Genomic DNA, 25,165 nt, shown 5'->3' with positions numbered 1-25,165 from the left:
ATAATATAATAATGTCACACAGAGAATCATTTCCATTCCTTTACAGTTTATTAAGCAAAGTGAGTAAACCAATGTGCGTATATTAAGCTATCAACACATTACAAACATTTTCAATACATAGTTCAACTGCATATAGTTCAGTAAAGCTACAGCATGTGTAGAAATAGCTGTATCTTATTTGTAGTTTTGAGTACATGAGTACTGGATGTGACCAAAGATAACACTGGACTCCAAAACCATCGTATTGTTAAAGGAATACATCCAACCCTGGGGATTTTGGTCACCTCATCCATTAAAGTGAACAGAAGACAGATACCGAAACCTTTTTTGTCTCTGGCACACCATTCATCACTTTTAGCAACTCTACAGCTAAAGGATATTAAATGCAAGCGGAGTCTGGCAGTTTCATACATTAAATATGATAAGATGACATTTATCTACCTTCACTCTTTTTGGAATATATAAGGTGATGGCAACCCATAAGCCACATTAAAAACCACTACAAGGCAGCAGCCTCTTTCTAATTGTATTAGTATTTCTCATGTTAAGTAGACCATCTAGTTAACATTAAATTAAAAAAAAGTCACACATTTTATGGAACCCAAATATTGAAGAACATTTTAATATAATGCAACACAATGGAGTAGCATCAGTAAATACTGCCTCCATAACCAGATGACCAGAACAAAAAAAGTTGGGATTTATTGCAGGGTTGTACTGTAGTATTGGATTGCACTAGATGTAGCCAGGTAGGTGTACTTCATAAACTGGCAACTCAGTGTAGTTAGGCAACAATTAATTTAACATAATTTATCGTGACAATATCAACACACACAACAAAGTTTAAAATATATGTAATCTACACAACATATAATGAAAAGTGCAAGCAACAGTTTAATTCCTCCAAAGTTGAATTGTGGAGATGTATTTATTATTATTAATCACACAATATTGTGGAGGCTAAAATGTCAGCAGTGATTTACGGTTCATCTACCAAGATTTTGGCATTTGCCTTTTTTCATCACCTAACAAAAAGATGACCAAGAAGTCAACCAAAACAATTGGTGTGTTTTCTTTGAAAGAAAATTGAGTAAACAAAGCATGAAGATTAGAACTAAGAAAGTGCATAAATAAATAAATACAGTATATCTCTATTACAGAACATAGGACACTTTCTTTTACACACACTCAGACTGTCTCCTCTGTGTAGCCATTCTGCTGTTTTGAAGCTGAGCCATTGAATAAAAAAACCTCTATAGAGGACACGCAAAACAAAAAATGAAGAATTGTGACTAAAACCACACAAAGAACTGATGAACAGAATCTGGCAAATGCTGAATTATGTTATCATGGAAACTGAAACCAGTCTGAAGATAATACAGTGCTGTGATGCCCAAATACTCAAAGTGCATTATGTATATTCCATATATATTATATCCATATTCAGGGCTAGCATACAGCCCCCTTCAAATACCAAATACAGTGGGGACATTATCATATGCTAGGTTAACAAAAATGGAATTTTTGAAATGATAGAGATTTCACTGTCACAAAAAATTGATCTAACCAGTTGGAAATAGAAACCAATCTAAAACACAAACCTAAACAATGTGTCTTATTAAGCCTAAATGTCTTCATACTAGAGTAAGAATGTTCAAAATTATTGGTTTTATATATGATCTTGTATAAAAAATCATCAAAAGCATTTTCTCCTTCATTTCAATACATTCTTGGTCTGGAGCGAACATCTACTTGCCATTAGAAGAACTGCATCTAACAGCACTTCTGTGCTGGCTTCAATGGTTGTTGCTACTCAGATGCCTTGGTGGATTTATATTAATATCTAGTTTTTGCTTCTGGAACCAGAGCACCTGTTTGTCGCTTGGCTGGGCCTTATTTTACCTGTGTGGTCATATATTCTGATTGAAATGACAAGGTTTTTTTAAAATACAGTATATCTCCATGCCAAAATGGCATTTGGGGCCCTTGACTTCTCTCTTTTTTCACAATCAAGACATCCTTATAATACTTTTCTGCGGTGCGTGATGTAGCAAACAAACGTGATGTCTCCATGTGATGTGTGGTTATATTATTAGAAACAGTACCTTCATGCAAACCTCTGGATTTGTTCAAACTGGGCCTTTTAAGGTTATCAAACAGTACAACTGGTCCCTATTTTATTAATGTACATCACTGGATATTACAAAATTATGATTACTAATCACGTAGAAACAATTGTTGTAACTCGATCATCACACAGTGAAATTTGACTGAAACTCCTTAACACTTCTCTTTGGATCTTCACAAGTCCCAATAGGAATTTATTTGTGCAAAGCAGCCATCACCTAACTCAGAGAGGAGTCACAACTTGGACATTGTGGATATTTAAACTGCCAACAGGGGTGGAGCATCCACAGACACAGAACAGGAGCTTCAGACATCTTTTCATTTGGACAGTTTGCTGATGACTCGGATGAGAGCCCCATTCTCATCCTTAAGCCTCTGGTTGTCTGACTTGAGCTCTGTTAAGATCTGGAACAGCAGAAGGAAAGAAATGGTATTAGAAAATGATATCATTTTCATATAAATAGATGTTAAGTGGTTTGTGGATACTGTGAAGTTTGTCATTTAAAGCTTCAGGTACACGATGACATTGGACTCCAATGGTACAATCTTCAGCATTCACCATTAACAACAAGTGGACTGAAAGTTGTCCTTCAGTAAAGTTTGAGGCCAAACAATAAAGACATGCTTTGCGGTACTTAATCATGCAAGTGAGGGGTGACTTTATACAATATGTTCGGCATGTGAAAAGTAAAAGAGAACAAAGTCAAAGAGAGAGAAACGGAGAGAGGGTCAATTTCCCAAATCTAGGTCATGTCTCTCATAAGGGAGCGATGACTAAAAATAACCAACTTCTTTGCCAAAGTATTTCCCCTCTACTAGAGACAAACAATAACCCTCTGCTCTCAAGCTGTGACATATTACCGAACATGAATGGGCAAAAGCCCATGGCATCAACATGTTCATGACGTGAAAATTCCAGTATATAAATCCCACCATCATGGCAATGCCCTGCTCTAAATGTATTTAAAGCAATAGTTCAACATTTTTGGGAAATACAGACCAAACCCCATGTCTTACCCAGTGGCACAGGACTTGCTCATTTTGAAGAGTGATGATCTCACATGTTTCATTTCCTATGGAAGATTGGCTAGAATGGCTATTTCCTTGGCAAACTAATTAGCATTGATCACACAGCACATTACACAGGAGCCACATATATTAGACTGTTGCAAGATCAATAACTGCTATAAACGTGTTTATTCTTCATGGTGCAGACCTCTGCTGTTAGATCTTTAATCTAGGTGATAAGGAAAGAAGAAGAAATGCAGTGTGCATGTCATGTGAAGCCCCATGCAACGTGGATGTAGCAAAATATACACTTCAAAGGAGGCTTATGAGAAATGTTTTGGGGGAGGGGTTAGCAGGGTTGCCCTCTGATGGCCATAAAGGAGATTGGGTTAAAGGAGTGAGGTGGAAAATGCATTGCAGTGTGGGGGAGTGAGCATCGGGAGGGTGCAGGACCTGCCTGAGAGGAACACAGCAGAGGACGAGGGGGCTGTAGAGGCACCAGAAGAAGAGGGGAGAGTAGAAGTTATGTGGCTGAGGAAGGGAGAGGAGGGGGAGAAAGGAGGACAGATGGTGTCAGAGGTCCTCTGTCTCCGGCATGGAGGCCGTTTCAGAGAGGCGGGTGAGGACGCGCAGCATGGCTCTATTCTCAGCCAGGAGACACTCGTTCACCCTCCGCAAGGTCTGGACCTGAGCCAGAGCAGGGAAAGCCTGCACAGAGGAGGACAGAGGTACAGAGAGGGGGCCGGCAGAGAAAGCATGCAGGGAGGGCAGGGCATTTGCAAAGAGAAAGACTCATATAGAGACTGTACACATATCCACTCATACAGGCATGCGCCCACACACCTACACAGACAGGGGGAAAGAACAACAGATCTTAGGGACTCATCAGCAAAACTTATATGAACAAGTATTCACACAACAGGGAGATTTGGAGAAGAAATAGCAAAAGCTGCGACAAGCAAAGGAAATTATGAAGCCAGTTGTGTTTGGGTTTGTGCTCATCAAACCTGTGCTGTATGTGGAGAGTGGTGAGGTGCTAAAGTGTTATATGCTTTGCAAAGGAGAGGGAATAGAAATTAATTTAAAAAAAATCCCATAATCTAAAATTCTACTATTTCACACTTTGCGCAACAGCCTAGTCAGTTATAAGTCAAAGGAAAAGAAATGATTCATTTCCCTTTCTTCTTGGCCTGCCTTTTTGAGGTAAACCTCAATGTGGTTCGACAGAAACATCTGTGGTTTGCCGCAATTCTTGAGGGTAAACCACGTAAAACACACACACACACACACACACACACACACACACACACACACACACACACACACACACACACACACACACACACACAGGGCACTTCTGATGTAGAAGTGAATATGGCCAAGGATGAGGTTTAAGGAGGACATCCAGCTGCTTTTTAAAACACCAAAATACATTTATTAAAGCAATTTGAAGCTTGCCTGTATTTGGGACTGAACAGTTCATGCATATAATGTTCTCTTATTAGAATAAAACGGCGCAGTTTCTGGAGAGGCGCCCTTGGCAAGAGAGAAGATAAAGGACAGAGTGAGGCGAGAATGCATAATGACCACTATCCTTTATTACACTCTCTTAATATTGAGCTCTTTGATATTAAATTAGATCTGACCAAACTCTCAAATCCTGCAGATAATTTAACACAGTTTCTATTAATTACGTTTCAGAGGTTGTCGAGAACAATTCAGCTTTTCTGTATTAAATGTAAGACCCTACAAAGTAATTGGACACTGATATTTCATAAGGGAAAACAAGGACACACAGTGCTGTAGATGTGAAGCACCTGATCCCAGGCCCAGTCAACTGCCAGCAGGTTCAGACCTAAGGAGGTAGTCCCAATCCAACCTGCGCCCCTTTACTGGAGATTAAGTTGTGCTTATGCGAGCCAAGGAGTGTAATATCGTTTGCAATGTTGATGCTTCTGTCACATGGAGAGTGTCACAACTGCAGTTTTTTGAATAGCTACAAACGAAACAGCTGCAGCAGTTGTAACACTCGCACACAGTGGTCTAAGTGTTAAAAATACAGCAGTTGTTGTTCGAGGCCAACATTGGCATTTTTGCATCTGAGGTCTTAATTGTTGCTGCTATCTCCCCTTTCCAGTAGGTGGCACAGGTTGGCACTAATCTGACACTGACCGAACAGCAATCTGTAGCTTGCTAAACGTGAACAAGTGACTTTGTGAGTGAGTGACAAGCCAGCTCCCTGGCGTGCTTTGCATCTAAAGAAAAAGAAAAAGATTGTGTGCCTGTGCCCCTGTAGTATTTATAGTCTAAAGTACTGATGTACATGTATGTCCACACGTGTAAACATGCCCGAATCTCTGACAGAATAGAATCGTGTGAGGTGACAGGCAGGTGTCAGTGACTCCTCTGCGTCATAGCAACCACTCACCATGCCCTCTCCCCTGAGACAACCTGCTCTCAGGGCTGGTACCCACAGCGGAACCGCAGTGGGGCGTCCTGCTGAGGGAACCATGACAACACAGGGGTCAAACATCTGCTGCTGACATACCACACTGCTGTATGTATCCTATTTATAATGTCCTCGTCACTGTCTACATAGTCTCGCTTTGCCAGCCCTTCCTCCACTGTCTGCATATTATAATTTATCAGACCGGAGCTGTTATTTTATCTCTCTTGAGGAATATAACAATGTTGCTGTAATTCGCCATATCAATCAAATTATAATCTCATGTGTCATTTGTTACTGCCTGCACAAACTACAGTACACACATACTGTGCAGACCATGTCTACTCAGGCTTGAAATTTCTCTGCTGCTCTGCCCTGTCTTTCAAAGTGAAGCAGAATACACACAGTGCAGTGCAGGAATGTCTCACAAAAGCAGGTCTTTTGCTCTTGGACGGGGTTTGGTATTCAGCTGGAACTAGGTCACAATGTTCACCCCAACAGTGAGATGAGTGGAGCAGGGGAGCAACACAGGCTCCTCCTTAGCCTGGCAGGAAGTGGCCCAGCAGAACACTGTGGATAATGAGCCTGAAGCATTAACCTTCCTTCCCCTTGCCTTCAAACCCACCTGGCTAACAACAACCCTGGAGTGTGCTATATGTGTGTGTTTTGCTCTGTAGAAATACCTTAAGCGTGCTTGATTTAGCATGAGGGGCTTGGCTGGAGGTGTGTACCTTCAAGTACTGTTAGTGTTATCATAGTGTTGGGGGAAAACATCTGAGATAAATGAAACACAAGTTGGAGACAACATTTGCTATTTAAACCCAGGGTGAGTATGCACAATTTATTTTTGCATGCACTGACCTTTAACTCATCTTCCATGTTTGACACTCTTTTCTCAAGAGCTTGTTTTTCCTGTAAATAAAGAAGAAACAATTGAAATAAATACACTCCTATGGTCCCTTGGGAAAAAAAGAGTGAAAAGCCATTCGACTATGATTTGAAGTAGACAGGAAAATTAGAGGGGAAATGGCCAAGAAAGGATATGGGCATCCATCCATCTTGATAGTGCAGAAGAGCATGATCGCATAAAATACCAAAATGCCAAAAGGTTGCCAAGACACTTACCCTTTTCTCTGATTCAAGTACTGTAGATCTCTCTGATATTCTGTCGTGCCTCTAGAAAGTTAGAATGGGGCTGTTATTGTGAAGTACTCGGAGAATTATATGTATTTTTCAACATGATTTCATTAAAGGGGTGACTGAATGCAAAACCGATTTTACCTTGTCATATTTGAATAATGACAGTTTAGTGGGTAACTAGGACATACATAGAACCTCAAAATCCCATTGACACCTCTTTCCTCTGCAAATCTCACAATTTGAAACTGCCTCTGAAAACGGGCAAATCACAACGAGCCGCCTAGTTGACGTCAACTCGGCCGCTCCTCCTCATTTCTATCTTTGTCACGGCCAAACATTTACATAGGCTACACCACTGACCTGAGATCAGGTAGTCTTCTGAATAGGTCGCGCAGATCTCAGAAATTGTATGTCCATCTGGTATTTTACCACTAAATTCACTTCTGAGACTTTTTTATGTGAGAAATCAACTATGTAAAGGTCAAATATGTGCCGTTTTATGAAAATTGATGGCTAATTGCAAATTTTGTCCGACTGTGTGTCGGAGTTCAGCAGCCGGTGCTGCCTGTGTTGCTGCCTCGCTGCCCGGCCTGCCTTCCTTCACAGACCCCGGCCTGCTGTGAGGTAGATGGAGTTCCGTCACGGCTGGCAGCCCACAGCACTCCATACCCGCGCAAAGTCACCGTTTTTTGGGTTAATGGACTACCAAACGCTGCTGCCCTGACAGAGCTCCAGGGCCTGCAGCTCCCCTCTTCCTGCTAAATGGCCGGTGTGTGTGAGTGAGAGCGCGGTCAGTGAGCTTGTTACACCAGCAATCTCTTACCGCAGGTTCCAGTTAATCTTATAATGTGTGTAATTATAATGTGTTGAGTTATTTAAATAAACGATCGGGGAAATAAACACCTCTTGTCCGCGAGTCTCATTGATAGAGCCTGCGGCTGGATGGAGCTCTATCAATGAGAGCTAGCTAGCCTCCTCTCAGAATTCCTCTGAAATTCACAAAAATGCATTCACGAAATTCAAATTGTAAATATATTCTAATTACGCCAAAAATGAAGCTAACTAGCCGCGATCTGTACACATAGGATTGAAGGGACAGTCGCAGCTAACGAAACCCCTAATGTTCACAAAAATTCAATAAATTGAAATCGGACACCATTGTTAGCTTTATAAGACCTTGGGGTAGATGTTATATAAGTGGCGTGATGAAATTCAAACTGTAAATATAGCTACTCTAGTTATGCCGGCAGCTGGCAGCCAGCCACGGAGCTCCGCAAAGCCCCGAGTATTCCAGTAGTCCAGTACCCAAGGAAACGGTGACTTTCACTGGGTATGGAGGTTGCCGCTTTCTCGTCAGACTGTGTGGAGCTCCTAGCTAAAGTCCAACACGTCTTACCAAATTTGCAATTAGCCATCAATTTTCGTAAAACAGCCCATATTTGAGCTTTATATAGTTGATTTTTCGCTTATAAAAGTTTCAGAAGTGAATTTAATAACGAAATAGCCCGACAAACAATGTATAACTTTGCAGTGTCTGAAATATGAGACCTGCTGTCTCGTCTCCAATGTGTTTCTATGTGGTTCGCTCAAATCAATCAGGGCGCAGCTCATCTAAATATTCATGAGCATACCATATTTGGAAGAAAAGCTCTTGTTCCAAATAGAGCCATATTCACAGGGTAGTTAAGGGCCTAATAAAATAGCATTCGGGCAATTTTCAGCCCAACCAATGTTACATACCCTATTAGGAGGCCTTAAGGAACAGTGTAAAATACCCTATATAATCATTCAATCACCCCTTTAAGTAATCAGCCACGACCTTCCGCACACCCGTGGGAGTGGAAAAGACGACTGAATTGACGGTTTTCCTGTACCTGAGTGACTTTCTCCAGCTGGGAACGTATCTTGACCAGTTCCTGTTTGCTGTCCTGCAACCTGGACTTGAGCTTCTCATTCTCATGCAAAGCTTCTGCATACATCTAAACGTGAACAAAATGAAGATAAATAATTACCAGCTTTATTCCAGAAATTCTGGTCTTTTAATGCATCAATTCCTTTTTTTAAATAATTACATAACACATTAGTCAGTCTAACAAGGAAATGTTAACAAGTAGCCTAAACAAATGGAACCACGTTTTCCATATTAGATAAACAAAAACAACATTTTGTAATAACGAGTAATGAATAAAGTGTGTAAAATATATGAATGAACGTAAAATCTGAAATAATCAAAAAAGAAGCCCCTTCTGTAATTTTAGGTTCTTGTTTCCATAATATCAGTTTTATTAGAAATCATTTTTATTTCATTATATAATTTCTTTACTTCAAATGATTTTTTTATTTGGTAATTTTATTATTCCCAATGACACTTTTTTAAGCCAGCTGCCTCTTTTCAGCAAGCCAACTCAACAACTGCTAAGCAGTTGCTTGGGTGCTATCAGATTTAGCCAGCTAGCCACTGCTAGCTAGCTTAGAGCAAAAGCTAAGCAAGTTTTAAGTATTTTTTGTTGATCCTAACTTGGGGAGCTGACATCTGTAAAGCACTGTTTTGATTTCTACCAAAGCCAAGATTTATATTCTACCAAGATTTATGTATGAAAACCAACCAATGAGAACATCTGTGCACTTAGGCTACAGTGAAAACCTCTCGACAGTATAGCTATCTAGCTAGCCAGTTAACTTGCTAGGCTGAATTGCGATCACTCTGCATCAAAATGAAGACCCAGTGTTAGCAGTGTTAGCTAGCTCATGCTGTAGAGTGTCCCCAAGAAAGACTGCCTGTCTTTACGCTCTTCACAGAGTTGTGTCTTCCTCTGAGGACCTTCTTCAAAATCAAAACGCTGCAGAGGTGAACTTCTGCTGTTAGCATTGTTTCTCCAGACTAGCTAGCTAGTTAGCCAGCTAGCCGCAGCCTTGTTAAGCTAAATTAGTTCATTTAAATATCTTACTCCATTTATTCATGATTTCATAATTACATGGCTATTTATTTATATATTTAATATTGAACACTTTTGGTGCCAAACAAATATAATAATGAAGAAATCAATGCAATATCAAAATCTTGAACATTATCCAAAACCGCTTTGGGTCTGGTTATTTGTATGAGCATCCATTTTTATCAACAACAGATCAATGTCTAAATACGATTTACAATAACCGAATATGACTGTTCAGCATCAGTAATATGACTGGAGATATAAAAATGTACTATCAATAAAATGAACGTATAATGTTAATATGTTTCATATGTTACCCTAGCCTATATATAGCTATGTGACATTATTGTGTTTATATATATATATATATATATCTGTTTATTAAAATATATATAGCCTATTTTGTTATGTCAACATTTAAAAATAGCTTACCTATGAATTTTTCAACACAGTCTCACGGCAGTTCATGAAATGGTCACGTTATTTTTAATCTATAGATTTGTGTACATGGACACATTTATGTTGTTTTTTTCGTGGTGGTCAGCACGTAATGGGAAGCATCTATACAGAGGTTGGGTTTAGGAAAAGAAGAACGGGGAAAGTTAACGTCACACGCCGGGACACAAACCGTGGTCTCTGGGGGACGCGCGACAACAACGGGACGGTTGTGTTTAGGAAAAGAACAATGGGAAAGGAAACGTCACACGCGGGAGACGGCCGCGGTCTCTGGGGGATGCGCGACAACAACGGGATGGTTGGGTTTAGGAAAAGAACAACGGGGTAACGAAATGCCACACGCGGGACACGATCCCCGGTCTCCGGGGTGAAAGTCCTGTGTTGTTTGACCCATCCACCACACCAACCAACCTCCCTGTGCGGGAGGTTGGCTACCGTAGTCGTGCTGTGATCACGAAAGATGCTTCCCATTGAAATACATTAGTTTAAATAACGTGCTGACCACCACAAAAAAACGACATAAACGTGTCCATGTACATGACGTGACCATTTCACGAACTGCCGTGAGACTGGGTTGGAATTTTAAGACAAGATATATTTAATTATGTATTTTCAATTAAATCTCCATCTGCTTTCCCTTATTGGAAGGGTATTAAAATAAATAAATCTGCCTGGAGATCCAACAGCTTTCGGCACCACATGAATCATTCAGGAGGGACTGTGCTTGTTTAAACTGAGGTACAAGTTACTACCTTCTTATAGTCTTTGGTAGTGGAGTCTTGCTCCTGTCTGTTCAGAGCAGTCAGCCTCGTCTCTCTCCGAGTGTAAGAGCTGGTGCGGCCCAATGGTTTGTCTGTCACACTCTCCCCACTGGAGTCATATCTAAAAGTAACACATTCAGTTCACACTGCCACTTTATTTAGGCCATTTATTTTGGATTTTCCTCAGAAAATACAGTTCTATATTACATGAAGTAAACAACTAAAACAATGATAAATCCTCACCTTGACAATCTTTCATGCTGAAAAACAAAGAACAAACTGTGTTAGTTGGATCACTACAGCACCTCAGCATGGGAACAACACATTGTAAAAACCATGTTCCGTCGTGGTTAGATCCAGATTTATTTGTTTGATAAGACCAAACAGAGGCTTGGCAGTGAAATAGTTCCCATTCTGAGACAACAGAGAACAAAAACAAAACTTCCAAGTGAATTACCACAACGTGTTCAGAGACCCAAAGTCCCAGGGGGAAGAAATGCATGTAGAAGTGAGATATAATTCACCCAAACACTGCACTGACAGGGTTCGTACAGGTCAAACCTCCCTGGTGAGCCCAGTTAATCTTTTAGAACAGGCGGCTGCCACGCAAATGCCTGCAGCATAAAGATGACATCATGACATCAGAAGCTAAGTATCTCCTGTGTGATGGGTGGATGTCTGACCTAAGACAACAGACTGATAGCAGGCTGTCCTGGCAGGGTTTTGCTACGACTAGTCCAGTCCACATGGCTGCCAAGTTGCTTGTTGAGATCACATACTGAATTTCTTTCCACTTCACCAAGGAGTCTGGATATTGTGCTAAATTCGGAGGATTTGTGTTTGTTTTCTCAAGCTCAATTTCACTCAAAACTCATAATCGCATTACGTCAAAGATGTGCCTATAATTAGTTAGCACAGAACTGTTATGTGGTTTATGTGTCTACTGCACATAACTTTCCAATATCACAATTTGTATCCATCTAGACCTTCAGCCAGACCTGTTTCTGCATCGAACCAAACGGAACAAATAGATAACTCACTGACATCAGCTTACAAACATTACACATGAGAGGATGATGACTGGATGTGTTTACGATCAGTCAGAGACTGGAAAAAAGAGACAGAGAGGGAGAGAGTAGAGGCCGTAATATAAGTCCAGACTGAGCCATGACGTCTCTTACTCTTAAATTAAATTCAAAAACTTGGAGTTTCTTTCTCGTCAGGGAAAGAGGGTTAAACACCTCTGTTTAGAAATGAACTGCAATAAACATCTTGTGTGGGGGGTCCAGGCTGTTTGAAACAAGAAGCAGATGTAGATTGCAATAAAAGCATACACTTAAGAGGACAATTCATGTCAAAAGGAACAGAGCGCACAGTTATTCCTGCTCTCACATTTGCAGAGTTGGGGGATATTTCACCCAGCGTCAAAGGAGCTATTCCTCAGCAAGTGTTTACATAACTGAGCCAGCGCTGCCTATCCTTATGTGGTCATGTGCTTAAGCAGAGCTATCCAGGAGAAAAACAGACCTCCGTGACCTTAGATGAAAAAGGGCCAAGGATGGAGCCATGAAGAGCTCTCACTGACTCCGATCTCTTCGTGCAATGCTTAGGAGATTTCTCATACAGATTTGGTGAACATTCATTAATCAAACCCCCTGGTTTTATGAATAAATCATCATGAAGTCTGCTTTTGGGGACATGATCTGTTATACAGACCTTCGCCAATCTCTTTAAAAAGATGAGTTCCTGTACGCAAACCTATTTCACACTAAAGGATTAGCAAATTGGTGAAATGAGATTTTTAAAAACCTAATTCCAGTGAAGTCTTAAGTGAGCCAAGTTGGGTTTACAGGACCTGATTCTAAGTAAAAGAGGGCATCTTTACAGGAATAATACATACTCTTACAGTAGACAACGGAAGCTGCAGACTGCTTAACGTCCTGCGATTTAAGTCCTCTACAGTGAAATACAGTCACTCTTTGCATCGTCTAGCTGTATTTTAACCGGACCTGTCTGGCCGCAGTTTCTCCGTTGTTTGTAAAACTCTCCTCCGCTCCGTTAACCAACGTCTAGCTATTTGTTGTGCTAACGGCTAGTTAGCCTGTCTGCTAGCGGGGAGGTGACGCGGACCCCTTAGGATGTTTGCCTCCTTGGAATTCTTTTCTATATTTTGGCAGTAGTAACGGAGTATCCACAGCTTGCTAACACAAGCAGGAGCATCCGCAAGTGTTGACTTGTGAACTGCAAGTGAAGAGGGATCGGTTTTGGAGAGGGCCTCCGTCAACGTTGCTACTAGCTAAACTAGCAAGCTACACGATGCCCCCCCTCAGCTGTACACCTGGCTGTGACTCGTGCCTCCTGTTCAGCCAGAAGATAGTGGAACTTGAAGCCAGAATAGCGACTCTCCACCAGATCAAGGTGAATGAACAGTTCCTTGACACCATTATCATTGGAAGTTCCCCTCACACACACACACTAATGTCGGATGTCTTGATTCCACTCTGCCCTGCACTACTCTCACCCCACCACGCACTAATACAACCTCTGTCCCTGTCGTCTCTCCTCGGCTTCTGCCGAGAACCAAGTCAGCTCTGCTGACCAGCTCCACTCCACACCAGCCTGAGCGACTCTCCTGTCTGTTCAGAGCAGTCAGCCTCGTCTCTCTCCGAGTGTAAGAGCTGGTGGCAGTAGTAACGGAGTATCCACAGCTTGCTAACACAAGCAGGAGCATCCGCAAGTGTTGACTTGTGAACTGCAAGTGAAGAGGGATCGGTTTTGGAGAGGGCCTCCGTCAACGTTGCTACTATACGACTAGAAAATCGCTACACCATTCTGATGAACGATGAGGAGTTCCCTCTGCTCTGCGGAAACCCTTCTCTGCCACGTCCCCACGGCGCTCATCCTGGCCCATCCACACAGTCGGCGCGCCCCCCTTCAGACCCAACAACTTCCACGCTGGTCATCGGAAGCTCCATGGTCAGGGACCTCTACATTCCCCCTACACCTAGCGGTCCGTCCAAGGTCTACTGCTTCCCTGGTGCCAAGGTCCGTGACATCCAGCACAAACTTCCCAGCATCCTCGCCTGCCACGCTAAGGTCGACAACATCATCGGGCACAAACGACATCAGAGAGAGACGGTCGACAGCACTTCGAAAAGACTTCACCACTCTCATCACCACCCTGATGGGCACAGGAAAACGGATCGTCATTTCTGGGCCTCTACCTACCTACAGAAAGGGTGCTGAAAGATGGTCCAGACTGTTCTGGCTCCACACCTGGCTGAAACCCCACTGCGCTTCCCTGGGCATTCCCTATGTCGACAACTTCAACTTGTTCTGGGAGAGGCCCAGCCTGCTGAAACATGATGGTCTCCACCCAAACCGACATGGAGCCAGGCTGCTATCTGACAACATAACGACCACACTGAAAGTTAAGTATTGACATTCTGTTGAAAATATCACAGATTCATGCCCCCCAGGTATTGATCCTAATGGCACTTTACAAGTGAATGAATCTGAAAATGTTTTCTGCAGGGTAACATGTAGTACTAGTACTATTCCAGTTATAATCAACAATAGACCATACAAAGTGTTGAATCCCCTAAGTAATAAGAAGTTGACTGCAAACATAGTCAATTTAGCATCCAGTTCACGTCAGCCACAATCTGCCCCAAAAAACGAGACAGTGTCTGTAACTCGACTCAGATCAGTTAAATCACAGGTAACCAAAAGAGGGGCAATACTTAACAACCTAATTGGAATTACAACTACCACTGCAATGATAGAACAGGATAGGAAAATTAGATGCGGTCTACTAAATATCAGATCTCTGTCTTCTAAAGCAATACTAGTAAACGAATTGATATCCGATAATCAAATTGATCTATTCTGTCTAACTGAAACATGGCTGGGCCATGAAGAGTATGTCAGTCTAAATGAAGCCACTCCTCCCACTCATATTAATACTCAAATTTCTAGAGGCTCAGGCCGAGGAGGGGGAGTTGCAGCCATATTTGACTCAAACCTGTTAATTAATCCTAAACCTAAACTAAATTATAACTCTTTTGAAAATCGCGTTCTTAATCTTCAGCATCCAACATGGAAAACAGTACAGCCTATTATATTTGTTGTTGTCTACCGAGCACCAGGTCCATATTCTGAATTTTTATCGGAATTCTCAGAGTTTTTATCATGTGTAGTCCTAAAATCAGACAAAGTACTTATTGTAGGTGATTTTAATATCCATGTGGACGTTGACAGCAATAGCCTTAGTACTGCTTTCAACTCACTACTAGATTCAATTGGTTTCAGTCAGAGTGTGCACGAGGCCACGCACTGTTTTAACCACACCCTTGACCTTGTGCTGGCATATGGCATCAAAATTGAAGACGTAATAGTATTCCCGCAAAATCCTTTATTATCAGACCACTTCTTAATAACTTTCGAATTCTTACTACCCGACTATACGAAATTAGATAAAAGCTTCTACGCTAGAAGCCTATCTGACAGTGCTATAGCTAAATTCAAGGAAGATATTCCAACAGCACTAAACTCATTACCGTGCCGTAATATAACAGAGGATCTTTATGTAAACTTTAGTCCCTCTCAAATTGATAATTTCGTAGACGGTGCTACGGCCTGCCTACGGACTACTTTAGACTCTGTTGCTCCCCTTAAAAAGAAGACGATGAAGCAAAGGAAACTAGCACCTTGGTATAACTCCCAAACTCGTAAATTAAAGCAAATCTTGCTCAAACTTGAAAGTAAATGGCGTTCCACCAAACTGGAAGAATCTCGTTTAGACTGGCAAGACAGTCTGAAAACCTATAGGAAGACCCTAAGAAAGGCCAGATCAGACTACTATTCATCACTAATAGAAGAAAATAAGAACAACCCAAGGTTTCTTTTCAGCACTGTAGCCAGGCTGACAGATAGCCACAGCTCTATTGAGCCATCTATTCCTATAGCTCTGAGTAGTGATGACTTCATGAGTTTCTTTAACGATAAAAATTATAACAATTAGAGATACTATTCATCACCTCTTGCCCCCAACCTCTAATGGGTCACCTTTAACTGACAGACTGCTAGAAAGAACGACTAAACCTGACATATACTTAGATTGCTTTTATCCTATAAACCCTCAACAATTAATACTAAAGGTCTCTTCAGCAAAGCCATCTACCTGTCTCTTGGACCCCATCCCAACGAGGCTACTTAAAGAAGCGTTACCCGTGGTTAACACTTCATTGCTAGATATGATAAATATGTCTTTATTGACAGGTTATGTACCGCAGTCATTTAAAGTAGCTGTGATAAAACCTCTACTGAAAAAACCCACCCTCGATCCTGAGGTCTTAGCCAACTATAGACCTATATCTAACCTTCCCTTTCTCTCCAAGATCCTTGAGAAAGTAGTCGCTAATCAATTATGTGATTTTCTACATAGCAATAGCTTATTTGAGGACTTTCAGTCAGGATTTAGAAAGCATCATAGCACAGAGACGGCACTGGTGAAAATTACTAACGACCTTCTAACTGCATCAGACAAAGGACTTGTCTCCGTACTTGTCTTATTAGATCTTAGTGCTGCATTCGATACTATTGACCATACCATCCTCTTACAGAGACTGGAACATTTAGTTGGCATTAAAGGAATCGCACTACACTGGTTTAAGTCCTACTTCTCTAATCGATCGCAATTTGTTAATGTTAACAATAAACCCTCCAATTACGCTAAAATTAACCATGGCGTTCCTCAAGGCTCAGTGCTTGGACCAATTCTATTCTCCTTATATATGCTTCCTCTAGGCAATATTATTAGGAAACACTCAATTAACTTTCACTGTTATGCGGATGACACCCAATTATATCTGTCAATCAAGCCAGACGAAACCAGCCAGCTAGCTAAACTTCAAGCTTGCATTAAAGATATAAAATCATGGATGGCCTACAATTTCCTGATGTTAAACTCAAACAAAACCGAAGTTATTGTGCTGGGCCCGAAACACCTACGAACCTCATTAGCCGAAGATATAATTACTCTGGATGGTATTGCCCTGGCCTCCAGTACTACTGTCAGAAATCTAGGAGTTATTTTTGATCAGGATCTATCCTTAAACGGCCATCTAAAACAAACCTCTAGAACAGCCTTTTTTCACCTTCGTAACATTGCTAAAATTAGGAACATCCTATCTCAAAACGATACAGAAAAACTAGTCCATGCATTCGTTACTTCCAGGCTGGACTACTGTAATTCCTTATTATCAGGATGCTCAAATAAGTCCCTTAGGACTCTCCAGCTGATCCAGAATGCTGCAGCACGTGTTCTGACAAGAACTAAGAAAAGAGATCATATTTCTCCTGTATTAGCTTCTCTCCATTGGCTTCCTGTAAAATCCAGGATTGAATTTAAAATCCTTCTTCTGACCTATAAAGCTCTAAATGGTCAAGCTCCTTCATATCTTGAGGACCTCTTAGTACCTTATTGTCCCACTAGAGCACTACACTCCCAGAATGCAGAGTTACTTGTGGTTCCTAGAGTCTCTAAAAGTAGAATGGGAGGCAGAGCCTTCAGCTATCAGGCTCCTCTCCTGTGGAACCAGCTCCCAATCTGGGTTCGGGGGGCAGACACCGTTGCTACATTTAAGACTAAACTGAAAACTCTCCTCTTTGATAAAGCTTATAGTTAGGGAGTGATGAGTTGCAGTGAACGCCTAGACCGGCGGGGCAGGGTGTATAGCTGCAGACACAGCACCCCTGCTTCTCTCTGCTTCTCTTTACAGTCATCAGATTTACCTATCGTATAATCAATAATATAGTGCCTCTCCTAGTTATGCTGTTATAATTCTAGACTGCCGAGGAAGTTCCTTCTTATGACACGCTCTTTTCTTTTGTTTCCTTTTATGCACATCCTGTCTCAGAAGTGCTTGTTACTCACCTAGCTCTGGGGAGTTTATTCCCCGTAGTCCTTATGTTTCTTCTTCGCCCAGAACATCGCCTCGGATTAGGGCGACACCAAGACCTGGGTCTTGGGTGCAGCTGTGGCTATGGACCTGCTACACTGTGCTACGCTCTGCGATTCCCTGCAATGCCCGGCTACGTCCTGCTGCGTCCACCGCGTCCACCCATGCTCTGCTGTGCCACGCTACATCCTGTACCGTCATAACCCCAACCGTCAGACACCGCCCACCAAGAGTCTGGGTCTGCCGAGGTTTCTTCCTAAAAGGGAGTTTTTCCTCGCCACTGTCGCAATAGCCACTGCTAATGCTTGCTCTTGGGGGAACTATTGGAATTGTTGGGGCTTTATAGAGTGTGGTCTAGACCTACTCTATCTGTAAAGTGTCTCGAGATAACTCTTGTTATGATTTGATACTATAAATAAAATTGAATTGAATTGAAATTGAATCTTACATGTAGCATATGGCATCATGAAACTTTTTTGTCAAAACTGAGCCAGACAATCATAGTTGAAATTCTACTTCTGATAGCAGCTGCACCCAGTGGTGTAGTCTACGTGATACACAGGTATACGTATACCCACTAAGAAAGCTCCAGGATTTCCATATACCCACTTAAAAATGCCCAATGACAAGCAACAACATACTTTCTATTATATTTTTGATATATTTTGAATTGTCATCTGTGTTTTTCTTCTTCACATAGGCTAAATGAAGGTATTTCCAACATAAATTGGTGCATAAAAGTGTATCCGAATACAGGAAATGAAGTCGTTGATGCTCAAAACTTCCCTGGGGGAGGACACCCAGACCCCCCACTATGATATGCCACTATGATTCAGGTCATGTAAACAGCATATTCCGTTTGGATATTCCGAATAAGGCCTTTTCCCGAATTTAGCATTCTGTGGACATGTAGGCCTATACTGCGCATCCGGAATATGCGTCTCAATCATAGACAGTATATAAGAATGGACCAACAGATCCCGTGTCTCTGGACAGAGACCAGTGAAGGATATTAGAAGCACTTTTCCGGTGAGCGCCGAGCGTTACTGCGCAGACTCCAACTGAGAGAGACGACGTAAATGTGATGTGAGCAACCTCTCTGAAAGGTGGAAGTCTTCTGGTAGCTGTGCCAAGAGAAATCTCAATCATTCCCAATCTTGCAGAGACGGAGAGCGTAGGTATATGTAAGGAGATAACATGCACACAGGCTAATTATTGCTAACTAAAATGCTAGTTAACATTAGTAATTAAACTTAAACAGCTAATGTAAGTCGAAACTGCCTGCAAGCTTCTCCTGTACTATACGGTAATTCCTGTACTATGCGACAGTAAGTCGCGTGGTTATGACACAATCGTTAGCCTATTTTTACAAAAACGTCTGCTACGGAGCCATAACGTGAGGTACAAGGTAATGGAGCCTTTTATACATTGTCGTGTTTCTTTAGAAATAAACAATGGACAAATAAAGTCTTTAAACGCTTCAGATGTAAAGTTATTCGCTGTCAAAGTGGCGTCAAAATGAATGGCAGTCAATGGGATGCTAATGGGGGGTGAGTACTTATTAGCATCAAAATGGCGCCATAGGATCTACGGGTTGTGAGGAGACGCTTACCCCCTTGGTCTCAATCGGGGTTTTTTACCGCAGTTTGCAACAGTTTACGCCCTGTTGATGGCTTACGGTCAGCTCTGTGTGTTGCTATGGTTGTTGTACACAAAACCAACCAGACAAACAGTTTAAGTGAATCCGGCTGCGGTAGAGATGCATGCTCAAAAGAAAAGAAACACAGCTACTTTTATACATTAATGAAACACTTGTTTCAAACAGGTGTTTGGATATGCGCAAACATCGCAACGACGATCTTTTCAAGAAGGTGCTTGAAGAAATGAAAGAGGGACGCACGTGTTTGCACGGTCGAACAACTCCGCCACCGGTGGTAAACTTTGAAAAAAGTCCTGTTTTGCACGGCTGCATGTAAACTGGACTATTAGTGGACTGACTAGGCTACTCACTTTAATTATGTGCATGTAAACGTAGTCAGTGAAACAGTAGGCTAGCCTATAAACAATAATGTGAGCAGCAGTTTGCAAGAATCAATGAAATCATCATCAGGAGACTCTTCACTATCCCTCTCACCCCTCATTCTATCACAGCATCACTCCAACAGAGCTGACTGGATTTTGCAGTAGGAAAATCTGAGCAACACACACACACACACATACACATCTCTCTCTCTCCCTCTCTCTCTCTCTCTTCACCCCCACCACTGGAACTGACACTGCACACACAACCATAAAAGACGTTTCTTCCATATTCACTCACCTTTTCTCCTTCTCTATTAACTCTTTACAGTACATCTGAGCCTGTCTGACCTGTTAGAGCATCTTCCTCTTTTTCTTTTTCAAGATCACTGACACAAAATGCCTCACATCCAGTGGTGGAAGAAGTACTCAGTTCCTTTACTTAAGTAAAAGTACTAATACCACAACGTATAAATACTCAATTACAAGTACAAGTCCTGTACTGTATTTAGAAACCAACGTTAAAGTACTCGTTCTGCAGAAACAAAATGCCCTATATAAAACATTATAAGATTGTTAATGCATCAATGCGTAAGTAATAGCCTATTTTACTTTCTTAGCTGGTTTATACATTTAGTTTAGTCCAGTGGTTCCCAACCTAGGAGTCAGGCCCCCTCCAAAGGGTCACAAGATAAATTTGGGTGGTTGTGAGATGATTGTGCCTTGGACTTTTCTCTAATGCCTTTTATGAAATATTGGAAGATTTGACCTCTTTAGTCCTCGAACAGTTATTTATTTATGTGAGATGAGATTTATTGAAATGGGACATATCATAAAAGAAAAATGGACCAACTTACACAGTCGAAGCTGTCTCCATGCTCTTACTCTATCCACGTCCCGAAAGTAACGACGAGTTAATAGTTAACGATAACAATAACTAGCGTTACATTTATATTAAACCATTTAAGAAGCTGAAATATTTCTTTGGTGGAACTGCCAACAACTCATGGCCATCTGAACAGTTTTTTAGTAGAATGGGGGTTTGGAACAACTGGTAATCGTGTTACATTTCATATCCTTATTAAATATTTCTTTAATGTAAAAGTTAATGTGAAAAGAAACTATAACTATAGCTGTCAAATAAATGTAGAGGATTAAAAAGTACAATATTTCCCCCTGAGCAAATCTTATCAAATGTAAATATTTAAGTTTGTAAGTAATTTGTTCACAGTACTTCAGTGAATGAATGTACTTCTTCCCTGTTTATACTTCTTCTTGACCCTCACAGCTTGAAATTAGCACACATTGTATTTTACTAAATAGGACCCGGTTCTCATCAAAACACTGGGCAAGTGTTAAAAATACTGCGTCAATCTGATTCCACCACAGCCCCACATTGCATTTTCTTTCCCATGAAAACTCAAACCAATTCAGATTGAGCTGACATTATGGAAAATGAATGCCTGAGTTTCACCATGGATACAGCACAGAGACTGAAAAATGACAGCATTCACTGGTAGCATTCACAGCTAGCAACTGTGCTGTAATGAGAGTGGCTGTAGTGTCACATAACATTAGATGGGCAAATGTGTGTATCTCTGAATAGACAGAATCACGTCGCTTCATATTTCTGCATTTCTACCTGTCTCTTTAAGTGTGGCTGTCACACAGAGTACAGCTCAGCCCACTGCACTGACATAAACACAGCAGTCAAACAACGCCCATGAGAATAAGCTACTTAGCCATGAGAAAAAAACAGGAAATTACAGAAGGAATGTTTCAATCCAAAGGTCTTTTCCAGAAAATGTGGTCAGACTCTGAGAGCAAATACTCTGAAATGAAGATTATCCTATTCATGAAATGATGAAATAGTTGCTTTTTTAACTGACTGAACCAATCACAACAGCACATGTCCAACAAACACATACAGTTGTGTTCAGAATAATAGCAGTGTGTTTAAAAAAAGTGAATAATGCTCAAAATCCTTAGAATAGCTTTTAATTCCATAATATCAATGCATTGGGAACACTGCACATTCAATTCCAAATCAAAACATGACCAAAATTAATAAAAGAAATAGCAGTATTTGCATTTTTCTTTACAAACTCAAACATTTACTGTATACACTGAAAAATGTCTCAAGGGTTTGCTTTACTTTGAATCACTGCACTAATATTTAGTTGCATAACCATTATTTCTGAGAACTGCTTCACATCTGTGTTGCATGGAGTCGACCAACTTCTGGCACCTGTGAACAGGTATTCCAGCCCAGGACGATTGAACTACATTCTACAATTCCTCTGCATTACTGGGTTTTGCCTCAGAAACAGCATTTTTGATGTCACCCCACAAGTTTTCTATGGGATTGAGGTCTGGGGATTGGGCTGGCCACTCCATAACATCAATCGTGTTCATCTGGAACCAAGACTTTGCTCGCTTACTGGTGTGTTTTAGGTCATTGTCTTGTTGAAAGACCCATTTCAAAGGCATTTCCTCTTCAGCATAAGGCAATATGACCCTTTCAAGTATTTTGATGTATTGAAACTGATCCATGATACCTGGTATGCGATAAATAGTCCCAACACCACAGTATGAGAAACATCCCCTTAACATGATTTTTGCACCACCATGCTTTACTGTCTTCACAGTGTACTGTGGCTTGAATTCAGTGCATAGGAGTCGTCGGACAAACTGTCTGCGGCCCCTAGACGCAAAAAGAACAGTTTTGCTCTCATTAGTCCACAGAATGTTGCCCTATTTCTCCTTTGGCCAGTCAATGTGTCATTTGGCAAATTTCAACCTATTCAGTACATGTCTTTTTTTCAGCAATGGGACTTTGCAGGGGCTTCTAGCTGATAGCTTTGCTTCACATAGCCTTCTTCTGATCGTAACAGTACTCACAGGTAACTTTAAGTCTTCTTTGATTTTCCTGGAGCTGATCATTGGTTGAGCCTTTGCCATTTTGGCTATTCTTCGATCAATTCGAATGGTACTTGACCATTTTTTTCCCACGTCGTTCAGGCTTTGGATGCCATTTCAAGGCATTTGAAATCATTTTGGCTGAGCAGCCTATACTTTTCTACACTTCCTTATATGTTTTCCCCACTCCAAACAACTTTTTAATCAAAGTCCGCTGTTCCTCAGAGCACTGTCTGGAACGACCCATTTTGCTGAGTATTTCAGTGTGAAATGCACTATAACCAGCATGCACAACATTTGCTTCCTTCCTTCCTTCCTTAAATATGGGCCATAATTGACACCTGTTTCTTCACAGAATCAATCACCTCACTAATTGAACACAACACTGCTATTATTTTGAACATGCCCCTTTCAATTACAGATTCAATTACACAGAATGAGCAGCATGCATGTCATGACTGTTGGGTCTGTTGGTTTTCTATGACTCTACAACACTTACTAGTAAATTATTTGGCATGTAGAAATATCACTTCTACCAAAAAAATTGATTTATGAGGTTAGTGATGTTGGACTGCTATTATTTTGAACACAACTGTACATACTTTACAAGAACTGCAACTAACAAGTATTTCCATTTCCCTTATATTTCCATTGTTTACTTTTTACTGTTATATTAGTACTTTGTGTTTTGATTGAGTTTTTGAAATTTCATAGATTTCCTTGCAATATCCTTGTTCAGTCTATCTATCTATCTATCTATCTATCTATCTATCTATCTATCTATCTATCTATCTATCGATCGATCGATCGATCGATCGATCGATCTATCTATCTATCTATCTATCTATATATCTATCTTTCTTTCTTTCTTTCTATCTATCTACTTTAACAGAGCTTGTGCTGTCATGTGTTTAGACATCTTAAAAGATTTAGTCTGAATCCAGAAAGAAATATCTGCTTTTAGGATTAATCACCCACAGGAAATACAGTACTTTGTTTAAGTTTCTTCAACTTTGGATTAACATAATACAAAGTCACTTAATTACACATACAGATATATGAAATTAGACGCATCCACCTTGCTACATTAGCGAAATGATTAAGTTTAAATTCCAAAAGGTGCATTTATCTATAAGAAAGGTTTCTGGTCTTACTCTGTAGTTTTTGTCTGTGGGGGACGGAGAGGACGGTGGTGAATCTGTCACTGACTTCCTGGTGCGAGTCAGGTCCTTGGTGCGCGGGTAGTAGGTTGACATCTCCCCCCTCTTCTCTGGACTGGCAGGTCAACTTCTACTGTAACATTCACCGGGGCCACCACCAGATAACAGCCTCACAGACGCGCAGATTCCCTCAAGCAACAGTGATGCAGATGCCCATGACTGCGCTCCCGGGGAATCCTCAAAAACAGGTGTGTGTATATTTGTGTGTGTGTGTGTGTGTGTGTGTGTGTGTGTGTGTGTGTGTGTGTGTGTGTGTGAGAGAGAGAGAGCTGCAGCTGAGTTTGTAGGGATTTCAGGTGGTCACGCCTTCTTCAAAGCTCACTGAAGCAATAATTTGATAAAAATGCTAAGAACAACAAAACAAATTAACCTCTGCTGATCACAAAAACAGAGAAATAACTCTTTAACTTCTAAAGCAAACAAAGTATCCTCCCTTGTTTCCGCTCTGTCAACACTGAGGTCTTTTGATGAAATGTGAAAAAGTCCAAAAGGAAGCAGCCAAGAGAGAAAAGTTTGTTCCCTTTGCTGCCTCTTCCTATGTTTCCCAAAGTTATACACACTCTCTCTCTCCATTTCCCTCCCTCCCTTGCTTTCTCTCTCTCCTTCTCCTTTCACTGCTTGGTCACCCTCCCAGTCCCTCCACCCCACCCCCACCCCCACACCTCCCACCGCCACTTCTCCCTTCTCTCTTCGGCTTTGGCAATCTGCCAGAGGCTCTGCTATGACCGGACTCTGCACTCAGGGCTAAAATTGTCCACTGATGTGGAGGGATAAGGGGGAGGTGGAGCACAAAGCCAGAGTTGGAGGGGGGCTGCAGCCATTTGTGTGCTGGAAGGTCAACACACAGTATTACCTGAGGAGCCATCAACAACCGTGAAGTGTCAAGTAACTTTGTACTACACCCCGCAGTTGTGAGATGCTGTTAGTGTGAGTGTTACACAGTGTTAACACAGAGCACTTGTGGCCAAAATCTGTCTTTTATTGTATTTCTCATTTTAGCCCTGTGATATTTCCATGGCATTGGTGATTTTGTCCTACAGCTGTGATGATTTTTTTTTCATCCTGTGGCCTTCAGAGGTTTGTAAAAATATCAAGACTGTTCCATCTTTCTTCAAAGTTACCATCTTATTAAAGGAATAGTTTTGGGGAATGGATTTTTCGCTTCCTTGCC

At 41.2% G+C, this 25,165-nt stretch overlaps 1 protein-coding gene across 4 annotated transcripts; it reads right to left on the bottom strand.

The window, feature by feature from the left end:
* Window positions 1-29: 29 nt before the first annotated feature.
* LOC116062047 (protein phosphatase 1 regulatory subunit 12B-like) lies at window positions 30-24,571 on the bottom strand. 4 transcript variants are annotated; one of them, XM_036008142.1, is made up of 9 exons: window positions 24,254-24,571; window positions 23,929-24,217; window positions 11,118-11,134; window positions 10,866-10,995; window positions 8,596-8,700; window positions 6,707-6,757; window positions 6,443-6,493; window positions 3,593-3,843; window positions 30-2,532 (listed from the first exon to the last, which is right to left on the bottom strand). In XM_036008142.1, exons 2-8 carry the CDS (start codon window positions 24,028-24,030, stop codon window positions 3,709-3,711), a joined length of 591 nt encoding a protein of 196 aa, XP_035864035.1. In that variant the 5' UTR covers window positions 24,031-24,217; window positions 24,254-24,571; the 3' UTR covers window positions 30-2,532; window positions 3,593-3,708. The 4 variants fall into 4 exon arrangements, with proteins under 4 accessions (XP_035864035.1, XP_031172377.1, XP_031172376.1 ...); XM_031316517.2 differs by lacking the exon at window positions 3,593-3,843 and adding an exon at window positions 5,564-5,631 and having other exon boundaries at window positions 23,929-24,567; XM_031316516.2 differs by lacking the exon at window positions 3,593-3,843 and adding an exon at window positions 5,564-5,634 and having other exon boundaries at window positions 23,929-24,566.
* Between the last annotated feature and the right edge of the window lie 594 nt (window positions 24,572-25,165).

This window comes from Sander lucioperca, chromosome 12, assembly GCF_008315115.2.
Source record: "Sander lucioperca isolate FBNREF2018 chromosome 12, SLUC_FBN_1.2, whole genome shotgun sequence".
NCBI classification, from domain to species: domain Eukaryota; kingdom Metazoa; phylum Chordata; class Actinopteri; order Perciformes; family Percidae; genus Sander; species Sander lucioperca.
Note: the sequence above shows the minus strand (reverse complement) of the source record. Positions and strands in the feature narration are given on the sequence as shown.